The sequence below is a fragment of the Somniosus microcephalus genome, chromosome 18 (genome assembly GCF_052327205.1).
Source record: "Somniosus microcephalus isolate GS21.2 chromosome 18, FLI_Smic_1.0, whole genome shotgun sequence".
Taxonomy (NCBI): Eukaryota; Metazoa; Chordata; class Chondrichthyes; order Squaliformes; family Somniosidae; genus Somniosus; species Somniosus microcephalus.
Genome location: NC_141004.1, coordinates 59,986,942 through 60,004,310, shown reverse-complemented (window position 1 = coordinate 60,004,310; position 17,369 = coordinate 59,986,942). Strand labels below are relative to the sequence as shown.

Genomic DNA, 17,369 nt, shown 5'->3' with positions numbered 1-17,369 from the left:
TAGACATTCTCCATGTGTGAGCCTAGACAGCACATGTCAGCAGGGGGGGACAATCACAGCCAAGCCCCATCCTCAGCAGATGTCCATACACAAGCACTTTTCCAACAGGAGCCACTGGATAGTGATCAGCAGATTCTTTGCCCTCCTTAGTCCAGGGGTACCAAGGCCAATTTATAGCATCCCAAGTGCTGCCCAACTGAGATCAGGTAACTCAGCACAGGCCAATTAAATCTGGGACCTTCTGGTCTATACAGTTTAATACCACCTCTCCCCACTGGACTTTTGGGGGAAGAACATTTAAAGCATTGTGAAATAAGGCACATTTTCTTACCGTAAATATCGCCCGTTAAACATGCTATGCAAAACTGTAGCAAGTTACATTAAAAGGTGAACAGTGCCTTCGGACCATCAACACATCAGACAGCCATGCCATACCGTTATTGAGCTTCTACACACATGAACAGCACAAATACAATACTTCAGGCAGGAATGCCAAATTAAAGCCATGTTACATCTGCAAGAGAGCCTTGGACAAAAAACTAAAACTACGCCCGCTCCACACATGCAAGTGTTTGCCAGAGTGGAGCGGTTTGTAAAAGGCCTCCCGCAGAAACTCCTCGTGTGCAGGAGCACAGGGTAAAATACACTCACTCAGACAATCACTTGCTGATGGACATGTTGGCCTCAGTGTAGCAGACCAGCACTGATTCCGAGCTCTGTAAAGGTTAATGCTGATCGTAAAATATATGTCGCTCAAACATATACTGGGGCTTATGCAGGCGACGGAGAATAACTAAGTGGGCTTGTCTGGGGAGATTCCTCTTGCTGGTTTATTTGTTGCGACAGTAAATGTATTGCCAAACTGATTTAAAATGTCATACGTGTAGTACTTTAAAAAAACAAAAAAAATGAAACGGGGTCCTTTTGGTGACAGTAGTGGAGTGATGATAACGATTTGCATTTACAGATAACCCCCCCTCGAGTGAAAGATATCTCAAAGCACTTTACAAGAGGGTGAGTTCGGCACGGAGCAGGAGACGGTGGGTGGACTGAAAGCATAGTCCAAGAGATAAATCTTTAGAAGCTTTTGATGGCAGGAAGAGAAGTCGGAAGGCAAGGTGGTGGCAGGAGGGAGCTCCGAAGGGAAGGTCGCAGTGAGTGGAGGAGCTGCCACTGATGGTGGAATCAGCAACAGTCCAATGTCGGAAATGCAAGGTCCAAGTTACCCCACTGTTCAAAAAAGGTGGTCGAGAGAAAACGGGGAATTATAGACCGGTAAGCCTGACATCGGTAGTGGGGAAAATGCTAGAGTCCATTATAAAAGATGTAATAGCAGAGCACTTGGAAAACAGTGACAGGATCGGACAAAGTCAACATGGATTTACAAAAGGTAAATCATGCTTGACTAATCTACTGGAATTTTTTGAGGATGTAACTGGTAGAATAGATAAGGGAGAACCAGTGGACATGGTGTATTTGGACTTTCAGAAGGCTTTCAATAAGGTCCCGCATAAGAGATTAGCGTGTAAAGTTAAGGCACATGAGATTGGGGGCAAGGTACTGACTTGGATAGAAAACTGGTTGGCAGACAGAAAGCAAAGAGTTGGAATAAACTGGTCTTTTTCCGAGTGGCAGGCAGTGACTAGTGGGGTACCGCAGGGATTGGTCCTTGGACCCCAGCTATTCACAATATATATTAATGATCTAGGCAAGGGAACTAGATGTAATATCTCCAAATTTGCAGACGACACAAAGCTGCGTGGGTGTGTGTGCTGTGAGGAGGATGCCGAGAAACTCCAGGATGATTTGGACAGGTTGGGTGATTGGGCAGAAGCATGGCAGATGCAATATAACGTGGATAAATGTGAGGTTATCCACTTTGGTGGCAAAAACAGGAAGGCAGATTATTATCTGAATGGCAATAGATTGGGAGAAGGGGAAGTGCAACGAGACCTGGGTGTCCTTGTGCACCAGTCGTTGAAGGTAAGCATGCAGGTGCAGCAGGCGGTTAAGAAGGCAAATGGTATGTTGGCCTTCGTAGCGAGAGTACAGGAAAAAGGATGTCTTGCTCCAGTTGTACAGGGCCTTGGCGAAACCACATCTTGAGTATTGTGTGCAGTTTTGGGCACCTTATCTGAGGAAGGATGTTCTTGCCATCGAAGGAGTTCAGCAAAGATTCACCAGGCTGATACCTGGGATGGCAAGAATGACGTATGAGGAAAGATTGGGTCGATTGGGCTGGTACGCGCTGGAGTTTAGAAGAATGAGAGGGGATCTCACTGAAACGTATAAAATTCTGACAGGACTGGACAGACTAGATGTTCCCGATTGTCGGGGAGTCCAGAACCAGGGGTCACAGTCTAAGGATAAGGGGTAGGCCATTTAGGACAGAAATGAGGAGGAATTTCTTCACCCAGAGAGTGGTGAACCTGTGGATTTCTCTACCACAGAAGGCAGTAGAGGCCAATTCATTAAATATATTCAAGAAGGAGTTGGATATATTTCTTAAGGCTAAAGGGATCAAGGGGTATGGGAAGAAAGCAGGGACCGGGTACTGAATTTGGATGATCAGCCATGATCGCATTGAATGGCGGAGCAGGCTCGAGGGGCCAAATGGCCTACTCCTGCTCCTATCTTCTATGTTTCTATGTGACATGCAAATGGAAAACAAAACCACTAATACATGGATGCCATGCCATAATAATAGAAATGGATTGGCAAGCAGTAATATGTTTAGGCCTGGAACAAGACTGTATTGACTCCTTACCTGTCTCATCTGACTTTACTGCTGGTATCTGTAGGATTTCTAAGGAGTTCCCTTTCTGCGCTGTTAAGCAACTCCAATGTTCTCGGCCATAGATTGGTATCAGTGTGTTAAAGTATTTTGCCCAGGCACTGACTGCCTCATTGGCTTGACCACTTATTACGCCCAAGGATGGATCAGATTTCGGTCCACAGACTACTCGCTTGACCTCTTCAACTCCTTGCTGGAGCAGCCGATAATACAGCAGCCCATGATCACGCACGGCCATATCCAGCTCCTCCTCTGTCAATAAATCAACAAACTTCTGCGGTGAGAATAGCAGCAAGTGACGTGATTAATCTTAGAAAACCCACAGTTGATTAGTAAATGCACCGCCTAGTTGGAATTGAACCATAAATCTTATAAAGTCTTCGATTTGATCACCGGTCTGTGCTGAAAACAGCTGACCTAAGGCACGTGGTGAAAATGTGCACGTGTGGAAGTCTGGTAAGACTTGATGCGGAGGAGTCGCTGGGTGTTCTGTAAATGTGAGGCTTCATATTGTTGGCAAGTTCTTAATTGGTCAGCGAGGACATTGTTTATTTTGGAAGAGTGTATTTTGAGTTGTGCCCGGGCATGAGGCAAATTGATACTAGATCAATTGTTAATTTTAAATCAAAGATTGATAGGTTTTTGTTAACCAAAGGTTTAAAGGGATATGGGGCAAAGGCGGATATATGGAGTTAGGTCGCAGATCAGCCATGATCGCAGTGAATGGCGAACAGGCTTGAGGGGCTAAATGGCTTACACCTGTTCCTATGTTAAATAAGCAGTAACGAAGATTTCTAAAACGATGTACTTGTTTCCCCACCAACAGTGAGGGGAGTGCTGTGAAGAAGACTGCCCTCCTTATGCTTTTCAGCCCTTTTAACTAACTTTAAATCACAAAAAAGGCAGCCAACACATTACTTCATCCTTTGCCTCATGCCTGGTTGCTGCCCTTCCACATCTCAAAATACACTCTTCCAAAATAAACAATGACCACGCTGACCAATTAAGAACTTGCCAATATGAAGCCTCACACCAAAGAACACCCAGCGACTCCTCCGCATCAAGTATCTCAAACTTTCTAAACAGTACCTTCCCTTCCTCCCCCTAGTACATGTCCCAGAACTATGTCTCAATGAGACATGGCTGCAAGTAACATAAAACACCAATCTGCGACTGTCAGCCGACACACTCACGCGATAATGAAGTGGAACTACTGAAGCGTTGCGCACTTGTGGGTATTTCTGGCTGCAATTAGCTTACAGAATCTTTGACACCTGCCTGCTAGGCTCTCACACTGAAGAATGGCCACTGGTGCCAGGCACCCATGTAACCAAACCCCAAGCACGAGTCAGGGTTCTTAGGACAGGAAGGGAGAAAACAGTCACTCCTCCCCCCCACAAAAACACCAAGCTAACCCGAATGATAGATGCTCTGTCATTAGCGCGATCCATACCGATAACATAATACAGCAGTCTGCCCAGCACATCCTGACATTCAGCCGGGCGGCTCAGGAACAGGCGCACCATCGCTGTCAGCAGCTCCAGCTTCACTGCCGCTGAAGTCTCCATTTTCACATTATCCACAAACTCCTCCAAGACGTATGGAGCATTGGGAATGTGCTCTCCGTGCATGCCGAGGAGCCAGATTAGGGCTTGCTTCCCCTGGTTGGTGGGAGGGGGTGGGGAAAAAAAAGAGGGAGAGTAAATTAATTAGTTTAGAACAGAATCATTTTTAATCCTGTATATCTCCATGGACTTGCGCAAATACTATTCATTTTGTGAGCCCACACAGTGAGTGTTGATAGGCTATTCTACCATGGGGATATCACAGCTGAGCTTATCTAACAACCACATAGATTCCAAGAGGCTATTAGATAGTGAACAGCAGTGGGAACCCTGGTTCACTGTTGCCCCGCCCCCACACCCACCCAGCCTTGGGACAAGTCCAAACGCAAAGCCCTGGCTGAGATTGGCTAAGGTTTTGAACCTGGGACGTTCCGGGTCTGCATGGCTCAGTACCTAGGCACAAGGTAAATACTATGCAGGCCAATCACAGGACTTAAGAATAAAAACTGCTACCTCATCCCCCTTAACCTACCTCACTGTCTTGGATGTTCTCCTCGCAGCCTGGTAGTGCCTGACACACAGTCACTGTACACTGGGGACACAGCCATACAAGGTCGCGAAATGTTTGAATGACAGCTGAAGACAAAGAGAGGGAGATAGTTTAGTTTAGTTTAATACTGAATAAACACAAGCAAATGGCTGATATCTGGAGACTGGAGGAGTGCTGTACCTGAAGTAATATGTTCTTGCTTCAGACCCAGCAGCCCTGTCAAAATAACCACACACTTTTCACTGTACGTCCGTGCAATTCGACCTAGGAAACACAACACACAATTGAAGAAAAAAATGGAGATTCTCTATCATCCTTCAGAAGCTATACTTTCCATAATAGTTTCTGTTACATATTAACTCAAAAGCACTTGTTACAACATTTGTGCACCCTGTATGAAATTCTCCTTCAGTCAGCAGGAGAAGGGGAAAATAAGCTTGATCTGCATCAATGGCTCAGTTGGTTATGGCAGTGAATAGCTGAACTGTACAGACATGAGGGGTTCCAGCTTTGATCCCAGCTGAGTTAGCTAATCTCAACCAGGAGCATCAACAGAGCTGCCAAAACTGGCCCAAGTGTGCATGAACCAGAGAGGGGTGGAAAAAAACAAAGCCAGGGCCTCTGGTCCAGTGACCGCTGCTGGAAGTGACGGTACAGACATTGGGTAAATATTGGCCGGGGGGGGGGGGGGGGGGGCGGAAGGAGAAGGCCTGGGGTCGGCGGTGATGCACCTGGCTGTTGATACTTTCTACCGAGGCTGAAGTAGTACAGCCCACCTGCATGAGGTACTAGAGGGTGACCCCACAAGCAATCAGCACCCTTAGATGGGGGACAGGGCAGAACATTGAAAGGAAAAAAAAGACATGACATGCCATATGAGCTCCAATACATTGAGAGAGAAGGGAGTCCAGTTCAATCAATAGTTCAGTGTGTTACTGCACGTGTTGTGGTACAAAGTTAAATAGACAAAGGATGGGGGAAGGCCTAGTCACTTGGACAGTGCTGTGTCCAGTTCCTGTCCATGAGAAATAAGAGACATTCAAGCAGTGGAAGCAGTGCAAAGAGCCGCCGTGGAAGCAGTGCAAAGAGCCGCCGTGAGGCTGATCCTCAGTGTCCCCAGGAGCTAGGAGAAAAGACTGGAGAGAATTGGGCTTCTCAGCCCAGAGAAGAGACAGCCTAGAGGTGATCTTGTAGAAGTTTATAAAAGATAGTTAACGGCATGGAAAAAGTAATTAAAAATAAATTAAATCACAGGGGTAGGACAAGGGAACACAGGCTCAAACTAGTAACGGTAATTTTAGGACCGACGTCAGGAAATTCTTTAGAGTGCTCAACACATGGAACGGACTCTCAGTAGAGTAGTGGAAGCAAAAGCCTGGAATCATTTAAGAAGCAATTGGATGCTGCAATGGGCCAAATGGCCTTCCTCAACTGCCTCCAGAGCTTAAAAAACATTTCCCCGAATCCATGGTGCAACTCAAGAGACCTCGTTATCAAATTAACACATTTCAGTCAAAAAAACGAACTTCAAAACTTACCAAATTAGCGGAAACACAAGGACTATAAATCACAGCACTATATTTACAACAGAGCGGCAGTACCAAGGCCCTGTGGGTAGCACTACTGTGAAGACTGTATGTAGCTCAGCAGCACCACCAGCAGGAACTTACTGGTATAAATTGAAATGGAGGGCCAGACAGAAATGGAATCAAACAGTGGTTGGTGAACGAGAAATTTCTCTGGTAATTGAGAAAAAAGCCACTCTTGGCGTGGGCGAGTGTGTTGACTGTTACCATTTGCGAACTCACTGGGTGCAGTGGCACATGCCTGCCAGCCAGCTGCTGGGAGGCGGAGGCTGCAGGATTGCGCATGATCAGGAGTTCTGGGCTGCAGCTGTCTGCACGATCAGTATCCATAGGGAGTTTCCCCGGAAGAACCTAGGGCCACCAGGTCTGCTAAAGGAAGAGTGAACCAGTCCAGATTGGAAACAGAGCAGGTCAAGGCCTCCCCATGTCGCAGCTGCTCAGTAGTGTGATCGCACCGTGAATTGATGCCTGGCCAATACAGTGGGACTCGGCCTTTTCCCATTCTCAGCTTAACAAGAAAAATAGTGTGACCTCAGATAAACTTGTGTTTATTTTACCTCAGTATAAATTGGGGTAATAGATGAATGTTTTGTTAGGCAACTATCCAGACAGCAGGACTGGGTTGAAAGGTGTGAACATGCAAAATGAATGGTTTCTTTCACCTATATTTAAAATGGCCATCTGGGCCAGCTCTACAGAAATGTCAGTGCAGTAGGTCTGAAGCTCCTCAAGGATCTGCTGGACATTCTCATCGTTCACCAGGTCCCGCAGGATCTCCATCTTCTGGTATTTGATGTAATTCGGTTCGGCGTACGTGCAGAAGAACTTCTTGTAGTGGCCACTGAAGTGTCCAGGCAAGCTACGGAGGATCTCTCGCGCGTGGCACAGGCCCAGGAAACACAGCTCGTGGCATTCAGAGGTGCAGATAGTCAGCAACGGCCCTTTAACCCGCTCCAGAACGTCTACCTGCACATTGGGGAAATCTTCGGCCAGGAGCAGGAAGAGTTTGGTGGTCGCCATTACAACGTTGGGTTGACTGCTCTTGAGAAAGCCATCGAGTATGTTCAGAATAGCAAACACTTCGTCTTCAGCTCGGGTCTTGTAGCGAACCAGGAATGCCAGCACTTCACTCTGCCCCCAGTGATCCAAGTCTTTCATTCTAAACAAACAAATAAAGTGGAGTAGAATGCCTCAATAAAAATGCTCCATCCCTCATCATCATTCTCCTTTTCCCACTCACCCCATAATCTCAAAAGATTGCCCTCTTGCCCGAAAGCACGAACTTCTGCTGGGGTAGTCTCACAGGCACAAGCCATTCTTCAGTACTTCGCCCAAAGGTATCTAGATAATGAGTGCTGGCAGGCTATTTGGCCACAGGAAGCATTACAGGTGAGCCTAACCCTGTCCTCGCGCACATGCACTTTCCAGCAGCAGTCACTTGATGGCAATCTGGATTAGAAACCCGGAAAGGTCAACTAGGTTAGGTAGTCAGCCAGGGTGCTCGCTCCTGATAACTATCCAGTGACTCATGCTGGATAGTATGGATGCCAGGCTCCGCTATATGCCCCCGCTCCACCCCACGGTTTCAATGCCTTGGCTCAGACATGAAGAATGGGCACTTGAGCAAAGCATTAGCGGGTAACCAGTGCAGCATAAAACCTGCGCCTTCAAGACTGCAGCCAAGATAATGGGATGGGAAAAAAGTCACCTCCCCATTACCCTAGAAAGTAGCCTGTAAAATGACACCAGGTCCTGTGAAGCGATTCTGAAGCTTTTCATTTCCGCCATTTTGACAGATAAAATCTACTGCATTGCTCCAGAAAGCGAATACTGGACAGCATGGGTAGCAAAACATTTTTTTTTGTAGGTGCAGTTCTCGCACAACATTTAAATCATGTCAATGCAACAGAATAGAACCAACCTGTTTAAAAGGTGATGTGCTATTGGCTTGTTGATGACCACACCCCCTTCATGTTTCAGGATTTCCTCCAACGCTCGCAAGCAGTTCACCATAACAATGGGGTCCGAGTCACGCAGCATAGCGTACAACTCGTTTACCACGGCCCCGTCTGTGGGGAAATAAAACACACAAACTACACAACAATCCCAAATCTATTAACTCGCCAGACTTTTATGACTCCTAACAAACAACTAGCTTAGCAAGAAATGATATCCATGGTCAAAACCAGGCTTTGAATGGGCTTCCACCCTCCTATTTCAAAGACCCACACTCTCTCTCTCTCTCTCTTTAGTGATGAGTAATGAACCGGAGTTCATCAATAATCTAACGGTAAGGAAACACCTCACTAACGGTGACAATAATGATAGAATTTTATATTAGGTTTGAGAGGGACATGGGTGAGTCACAAACCAAGGTTTTAAATTTAGGTAAAGCTGACTTTGGCAGGAGGAGGCAGAAATTGACCACAGTTGACTTGGCAGAACTATTCATGAATAACAACTTGCATTTATATAGCACCTTTACCATAGTAAAATGTTCCGAGGAGCGATTATCAAACAAATTCTGACACCGAGTCACATAAGGAGATATTAGAGCAGATGACGAGGTAGGTTTTAAGGAGTGTCTTAAAAGAGGAAGGAGAGGTGGAGAGGTTTAGGAAGGGAATTGCAGAGTTTAGGTACTAAAGGCATGACTGCCAATGGTGGAGTGATTAAAATCAGGGATGCTCAAGAGGCCACAATTGGAGGAGCACAGTTATCTTGGAGGGCTGTAAGGCTGGAGATTAGAGATAGGGAGGGGCGAGACCATGGGAGGGATTTGAAAACAAGGATGAGAATTTTAAAATCAAGGCACAAGGGTGATGGGTGGACGGGACTTGGTGCGAGTTAGGACACGGGCAGCTGAGTTTTGGATGACCTCAAGTTTACACAGGGTAGAGTGAGGGGCCAGCCAGGAGTGCGTTGGAATGGTCAAGTCGAGAGGTAACAAAGGCATGGATGAAGGTTTCAGCAGGAGATGAGCTGAGGCAGGGGATGAGACGGGCGATGTTACAGAGGTGGAAATGGGCAATCTTAGTGATGGCAGAGATGTGTGATCGGAAGCGCATCTCAAAACTATGGATGAACAGTGGGGGTTGTTCAAAAAGTATCTGGTGAATACAAGACCTGTACATACCCCTAAATGGCAAGAGCTGTGTGTGTAATGAAATAACCTTGGTCAACAAGGGAAGTGAGATAGTATAAAACTAAAAGGGCTTTTACAAAAGCAAAGAACAGTAGAGATGCTGCGGACTGGGAAAGATATAAAGAACAGCAAAGGGATTCAAATAAAGAGCTGCAAAAAGGGAATGAGAAAAAGCTTGCAAGGGATATCAAGGACAACACTAAAGGTTTTTACAAATATATTAAGAGAAAGAGGGTGGCCAAGAGTGATGTGGGCCCCTTAATGACAGACGCAGGTGATATTGTAATTGGAAATCAAGAAATGGCAGGCTTACTAAATTGCTACTTTGTATCAGTCTTCACAGTAGAGAATGAGGATAAAGTACCAGAGATACAAGGAAAACTAAAAATAAATCAAGGGGAGGAACTAACTAGATTCAAGCAAAAAAGAAATGGTAATGGAGAAACTAATGAGGTTAAAGATGGACAAATCTCCAGGACCCGATGGTTTCAACCCCAGGGTATTAAAAGATGTCGGTGAGGAAATTGTTGATGCCTTAGTCATGATCTTCAAAACTCTCTCGATCCAGAAATTGTCCCCTTCGAGTGGAAAATTGCAAATGTCACCCCAATATTTAAGAAGATTAGGAGAGATAAACTAGGAAATTATAGGCCTATTAGTCAAACGTCAGTTGTGGGGAAGTTACTAGAATCAATCATTAGGGACACAGTGACTGAGCATTTGGACAAACGTGAGCTGATCAGGGAGCCAGCATGAACTTGTAAAGGGAAAGTCACGTCTAACGAACATAGTTAACTTTTTTTGAGGCGGTAACAAACGTGGTAGATAAGGGAGTGTCTATAGATGTTATTTATATGGACTCCCAGAAGGTATTCAACAAAGTTCCACATAAGAGATGGTTAACAAAAATAAGAGCACATGGAATTGGAGGCAGCCTACTGAGGCTAGGTGAATTGAAAATTTCAAAACTGAGATCCATAGACTGTGTGTTCGGTGAGGGTATCGAGGGTTACGGACCAAGGCAGGTAGGGAGCAAGGTTTCCTTTAAGAGGCTGCGCACCCCATTCAAAATACTGCGCATGTGCAGTTTTTCACTATTTAAAAGCCGGTGAGCTGGCTGCGCGGGAGCTGCAGAGCACTGTGTGGCTGCGCAGCTTAAAGGAAACATTGGTAGGAAGTTAGAATACAGATCAGCCATGATCTAACTGAATGGCTGAATAGGCTAGAGGGTCTAAATGGCCTACCCCTGTTTCCACCTCCTCCCGCTGCCACCTTGGCTATCAACTAACTTGACACAGACCAGGGATTATAGTTAAAACCCTTCTGGTACATATGACCGAAGAGCTGTTTATAGATTACCAAGACATCATGCACATCCTGATCTCACCGAAAGGAACCTGCAGTGAATGACACAATTTCAGCTGTTCCCATGTAAACATTAAAATAGTAGTAACAAGACTATGATCAAATAGATCTGATTTTTTTAAAGTTTTAAATGATCTCGAGCATACTGCACCTTCCCAAAAAAATTCCGTAAATCTGTGAAATACATTCTTAAAAAGAACAGATTGCTTTTGTGTTTACCAACTTGTGTGTCTCCCTGAAGAGTCTGCATTTTAGCACATCCCAGGACTGCTGCTCGCCTGACGTAGGAAGCTTTATCTCTTAATCCATTCAATACTGGCTGCTGAATGTACTCGCTTATACCAGGCATTCTAAACAAAACACAGAGGTCACTCGCTCAGACTCTCAGCAATCCTGTGCACAGTTTAGTTATTTTTCCAAGCATGAAGAATTAACCAGTACTTTTGTTACCAAGTGATGCACTACCTCAGATACCAGCACAAGGTCCATGAAGTTATCCAGTTTGTAAAGCATCGCCTACTGTTACCATCAATCTGGTCGATGCATTCACCCCCTCCCAACCTCCCCCAAGTTATGTATTGCATTATACCATCGCACCATGCCTCAAACGTCACAAGGACAGATACGGTCATACTGAATTTCCACCCTCCCCCACCTCACACAAGGTTCCCCCATTTTCCCTGAAGATGTTGACTCTGGCTGAGGTACAGAGCCAGCCATTTCCAGCACTGCTCTTAGGTAGCCATTCTTTATGTTGTTTATCATCAGCAAGCTCCTCGACTGAGGGGGACGGAACTATGAGGTACGCATTCTAACATTTTTCTATACATTAACAACCTAAGATATTGATTGTTATTTGCAAACTTGATTCTACTAATGGTTACTGATACAATATGTAATGAAATGAAGTCTTTTCTTCTCCTCCTCCTCCTGTGCTGAAGCAGACTCTTGCAGTGCTTTAGGCTCTGGCAGTTCTGACCATCATCCAGTACCTCACCCAACTGGCTATTCTTCCTTTGTGGGCCTAGGCTCTGGGCATTGGCAGGCGGTACAGCCCAGTCCAACACTAGCCCTGAATCTCAAGTTAATGCTGTAGGGGCAGAGGAGCTCAGCAGTGCAAGTTTTTACTGGCCATGTGTGCTGCCCTTGATCAGTACTTGAAAAGAATGGCCTGACTGCCTAAACATTGCATATGCAAATATGACTTAATAAGCATAGCCAATTGGGATAATTCCTAATTGGGGATAATATTGACAAGATGGTATACCAATTATCCAGTTCAGTGCATCAGTGGCAACACAGTTGCAGAAGACCAAGGATTTCTCAGAACTGCTAATGAAAAATAAGAGTGGTTTTGGGTCTGGGTAGTGGAGTAGCTAAACATTCAATTCTGAAAAAAAGTGTCAAACACTGACTGATAGGATTTGCAAGGGTCCTACATAGGAGGAGTTTGGACAGTCTTAAAAATCAATTCTTAGTGAACATTGGTCCCAATGCAAAACTGCACCTAATTTGGCATCATCACTCAGAGGCTCAAGAATAGCTGCTGAGGAACATAGAAACATGTTATGTTGGTACAAAAAGAGGGACTTTTCTTGTGTCTGGGATAAAGACATATTGTTGAAGCAGAATAAAAGCAGCTTTACTTTGAATTTAACCATATTACCAGAGCGGACACTGGACTCGTGAAATGGAAAGGGCTTCCATCACCATCATCTTAATTGGCACAAAACAAAGTGGAGCTCAGAGTATCGGAGGCTACAATTCAGGACAGCAGTTACATTAGGCACCATTCTTACTGCACTTTAGAACTAGAAGTAGCAGGCTGTGATAGGAGAATTCAAACACCTTTAAGTCAACCCATCTAACCTCCCCCTCCAAATGAAGCCAAGCCCATTTAGTCTTTATTTAGTGGGAAGATGTCATAGGAACAAGAGTAGGCCATTCAGCCCCTCGAGCCTGTTCTGCCATTCAATTAGATCGTAGCTGATCGACTCCATTTACTTTGCTTTTAACCATATTTCATCTTTGGAGCTTTCATAGCAAAATGGCAAAAAAGCATCTATAAAGAACGTGTTTGCAACCTCACTAGACGCGATGCACAGGGGAAATCCTTCCCCCCGTTTGATCTGTAACACACACACACACACACACGAATGAAAAGCCGATATCCAAGTTAATTCTGCTTTTGGGCAAGTGCGAGGTCAACAAACCTGAGGCTGCAAATGCTCCTGAGAGCCAGGCCCCGCACCATGGGGTTGGGGTCAGTGCAGTCTTTACGCAGGGTGTTGATAGCCAGAAGCGCCAGGTTGGGTTTCAGAGCGGCGTACGTGCACATGTAGAGGTAGACCAGCTTCTTCTGCACGATGTCCGCCGTGGCGCTGGCCTTCAGCATCTCCATGAAGAGAGCCGAGACGTCCAGCCCCTGGGTCATGAAGCGGATCACCTTGAGAACCGCGTTCCTGTACCTCAGCCTGTCGGCCTGGACACTGGGGTTGGCCAGGCCCCGCCGCAGCTCCTTTACCGTGTCCTCGGAGCCGCAGTACGGCATGTCCCGGCCGGCCGTTCAGGGACAAGAGGAGCTTGTAACCTGAGTCCGGACTGGCCGCACAGACCGAGCCGGGTTAGGATCCTCCGGGCTCCCACAGTCCCGGCGGAGCCTCACTCACACTGACGGAGAGGGGAGGCCACCTCCCCTTAAACTGCTGGGCGGTTTTCAGGCCGCCACCACCTCCTCACTTCCCGGCCCTAGCAACACACACCGCAAACTCCTTCCATCTCATTGGCCCACCCGACCAGTAAAACACACCGCCATTGGCCGTTAGAAAGAAACCAACGAGTACCGGGCGCAGCCAAGAGTGCACCCAGTGCCGTTCCTGCGGCTCTCCCGCCCCCTGCTGGGTGGAAATGATAAAAGACAGACTTGCATTTCTATAGCGCCTCTCGCGACCACAAGACCACAGCCACTGAAGTATATTTTGAAGTGTAGTCACTGTTATAATGTAGGAAACGCAGCAGCCAATTTGTCCGCAAACAGCAATGTGATAATGACCAGATAATCTGTTTTCTGTTATGTTAATTGAGGGATAAATGTTGGCCAGGACATAGAAACATAGAAGATAGGAGCAGGAGTAGGCCATTCGGCCCCTCGAGCCTGCTCCGCCATTCAATGAGATCATGGCTGATCATCCAAACTCAGTACCCTGTCCCTGCCTTCTCCCCATATCCCTTGATCCCTTTAGCCTTAAGAAATATATCCAACTCCTTCTTGAATATATTTAATGAATTGGCCTCAACTGCCTTCTGTGGTAGAGAATTCCACAGGTTCACCACTCTCTGGGTGAAGAAATTCCTCCTCATCTCTGTCCTAAATGGCTTACCCCTTATCCTTAGACTGTGACCCCTGATTCTGGACACCGGGGCAAACCCCCTTGCTCTTCTTCGAAATAGTGCCATCGGGATCTTTTACAGCCACCTGAGAGAGCAGACAGGGCTTCAGTTTAACATTTCATCCAAAAGACATCAATTCTGGCAGCGTAGCTCTCCCTCAGCACTGCATTGGAGTGTCAGCCTAGATTTTTGTGCTCAAGTCTCTGGAGTGGGAGTGGAACCCACAACCTTCTGACCCCATGCAAGAGTACTACCCACTGAGCCACAACTGACATCCACATAGCTGTGATATCTGTGTTCTGATGAAAGGTCATCAACTTGAAACGTTTACTCTGTTTCTCTCTCCAGAGATTCTGCCTGACCTGCTGACTCTTTTCCAGTATTTTCTGTTTTTATTTCAGATATCCAGCATCTGCAGTGTTTTCCTTTTATGATATTTGCACGCTTGGTACCTCCAGCACGCTACTTACCATTTTTAACAATGGGTCAACTATTGAGATTAGTGCCCCCCAGAATGGCTATTCACCATTCAAAAAGGGACCTTGAAGCTACTGATGGGCACCTGCTGGAGTCTGTCCCAACTGTTGATTCTTCCAGGTGCCTAGAGGCGGTTCTGAAGGGTGTGGGTTGCCATGATTGATTGGACACATCACTGGAGGTCTCATCACATGACCTTCCACCCAGTCAAACAGCCTTTTCCCCCTTCATCTCCAATATTTTTATATAACTAATAAACGAAAATGTTCAAAACATGAAAAACACACCATTTTTTAACGCCCCTATGATTTTTCATCTGAGTTGCTCGCAGCAGTGTTCAGGGAATTAATCTTTAATTCCTGCAGGGTTGGCGACCCTAACATGGGCGCCAGCTTTTTTGCTTGGACACAAAAACAGGAAATGCTTGAAACGCTCAGCATGTCAGGCAGTATCGGCAGAGAGAGAACAGACAAGTTAGTTTTTCAGGTGGGGACCCGTCATTATGAAAGGCCCATACCTGAAAAGTTAACTGTTTTCTCCCCACAGATGCTGCCTGACCTGCTGATTGTTTCAAGCATTTGTTTCAGATTTCCAGCATCTGCAGTATTTTGCTTTTTGTTAGTTTGGACACAGTTTACCCCGAGAAAAGGGGAAACTACCTTTGGTCTCAGTAACAGCAAAATCCCAGTGGAGGTTAAGCTGTTTGTTCAAATAGAGGTAATTAGAGTGGGCGAAGACTTGTGTGAAGTATAAACACCGGCCTAGACCAGTTGCGCCGAATGGCCTGTTTCTCTGCTGTAGATTACATTACAATTAGATTACATTTCCCACATTATAGCTGTGGCTCAGTGGGTAGCACTCCCAGTCAGAAGATTGTGGGCTTAAGCCCCACTCGAGAGACTTGAGCACAAAATAACTAGGCTGCCACTCCAGTGCAGTACTGAGGGGGCGCTGCACTGTCAGATGAGACATTAAACTGAGGCATTAACCTTGTCTGTTTTCTTAGGAAGATGTAAAATATCCCAAGGCACTATTTTGAAGAAGAGCAGGGGACTTCTCCCAAGTGCTCTTGTCAATATTTATTATTACTACATCCCCCCAAGATCTCTGCACCCCGCCAATTCTGGCCTTTTGCGCATCCCCAATTTTAATCGTTCCACCATTGGCGGCCGTGCCTTCAGCTGCCTGGGCCCTAAACTCTGCAATTCCCTCCCTAAACCTCTCCGCCTCTCCACCTCTCTGTCCTCCTTTAAGACACTCCTTAAAACCCACCATTTTGCCCAAGCTTTTGGTCATCTGCCCTAATATCTCCTTATGTGACTTGCTGTCAAATTTTGCTTGATAACGCTCCTGTGAAGCGCCTTGGGACGTTTTGCTATGTTAAAGGTGCTATATAAATACAAGTTGTTGTTGTTGTTGTTGAATCAATAAAAGTTAATGTTGCGAATGATTCTCTGGCTTAGGTTCCCGTCTGAAGTTCTGTTCCCTATGCCTGCCTTCAGATCTGGACTAAAGCTCTTCTCAGCTTCACTAGGAAATAGATTTTCAGAATCCATCTTCTTTCTTCTCACTGTCTCAGCAGTCTTTATAGTTTGGCAGTCTTTATAGTTTACTTTCCCCCATGCTGTCTGCTTCTTGAAATCTCACTCTGCTTGCAGGGCTTCCGTATATTCTTTCCATGCTGGTTACTCCCCGCTGTGTTCACCAAATGGCCGTTCTCTTGCTCCACTGGCCCCGGCTTTCCAAAGATGCACAGCCTACACTAATGGGTTTACACATGCCAGCTGTACTCAGTCTTTGAAAGACACAGGTACCACTCGACATGGATGTTATACATGACATGGGTTAAAAAAATCAGAAGCTGGCATCCAAGGAGATGAGGGAGATTTGGAAAATCGCTGGACGTTCCCTTTGCGCCACAACAGGCACCCCCAGGGGAAAATAAGCATACGTATTCATATAGAGTGTGTGCTCACACTGCCAACACCAGTGGAGTGGGGAACAAGGAGCTGGGGATGGTTGGAGAGCACAATGCAGAATCAGATGGACTGGAAAGTAGAATTGAGAGGGCAGAGTCATAGAAGGCTCAAATAGGAGAGTTGGAGACGGTGGAGTTGGGAGGGCTGGACAGCACTGAATTGGGGAGGCTGGGGGAGTGCGGTGTCGAAGGGGCTGGGCCCTCCACTAACAGCTATTTCCCACTCATGTCTATACTTCCTTCTACATCGCGAACCTGATTTGTCCAATTGCATTGGACATATCCGCCCAAACCGCACCTGCATTGACAAGAGGCGTGCACTGTTTTATTCATAAGAACATAAGAAATAGGAGCATGCATAGGCCATACGGCCCCTCGAGCCTGCTCCGCCATTCAATAAGATCATGGCTGATCTTCTGCCTCAACTCCACCTTCCTGCCCGATCCTCATATCCCTTGATTCCCTCAGCGTCCAAAAATCTATCGATTTCAGTCTTGAATACACTCAATGAGAAATTTA

General features: G+C 46.1%; 2 protein-coding genes across 4 annotated transcripts in view; one reads left to right on the top strand and one right to left on the bottom strand.

The window, feature by feature from the left end:
- ap4b1 (adaptor related protein complex 4 subunit beta 1) overlaps nt 1–13,775 on the bottom strand; it is a 27,283-nt gene extending 13,508 nt beyond the window's left edge. Inside the window, exons 1-8 of one of the 3 annotated variants that reach the window (XM_086011559.1) lie at nt 13,219–13,775; nt 11,225–11,355; nt 8,417–8,564; nt 7,158–7,654; nt 5,090–5,173; nt 4,892–4,995; nt 4,248–4,455; nt 2,768–3,046 (exon numbers count right to left, since the gene is read on the bottom strand). In XM_086011559.1, the coding sequence (XP_085867685.1) occupies nt 2,768–3,046; nt 4,248–4,455; nt 4,892–4,995; nt 5,090–5,173; nt 7,158–7,654; nt 8,417–8,564; nt 11,225–11,355; nt 13,219–13,556 (1,789 nt within the window). In that variant the 5' untranslated portion in view covers nt 13,557–13,775. The remainder of the gene's footprint in view (nt 1–2,767; nt 3,047–4,247; nt 4,456–4,891; nt 4,996–5,089; nt 5,174–7,157; nt 7,655–8,416; nt 8,565–11,224; nt 11,356–13,218) is intronic. The other 2 variants (XM_086011561.1, XM_086011560.1) reach the window with 2 other exon arrangements.
- The window catches only part of LOC147105313 (uncharacterized), a 24,812-nt gene continuing 19,101 nt past the window's right edge, over nt 11,659–17,369 (top strand). The window contains exon 1 of the mRNA XM_086011562.1: nt 11,659–11,807. Within this exon, the coding sequence (XP_085867688.1) occupies nt 11,692–11,807 (116 nt within the window). The 5' untranslated portion in view covers nt 11,659–11,691. The remainder of the gene's footprint in view (nt 11,808–17,369) is intronic.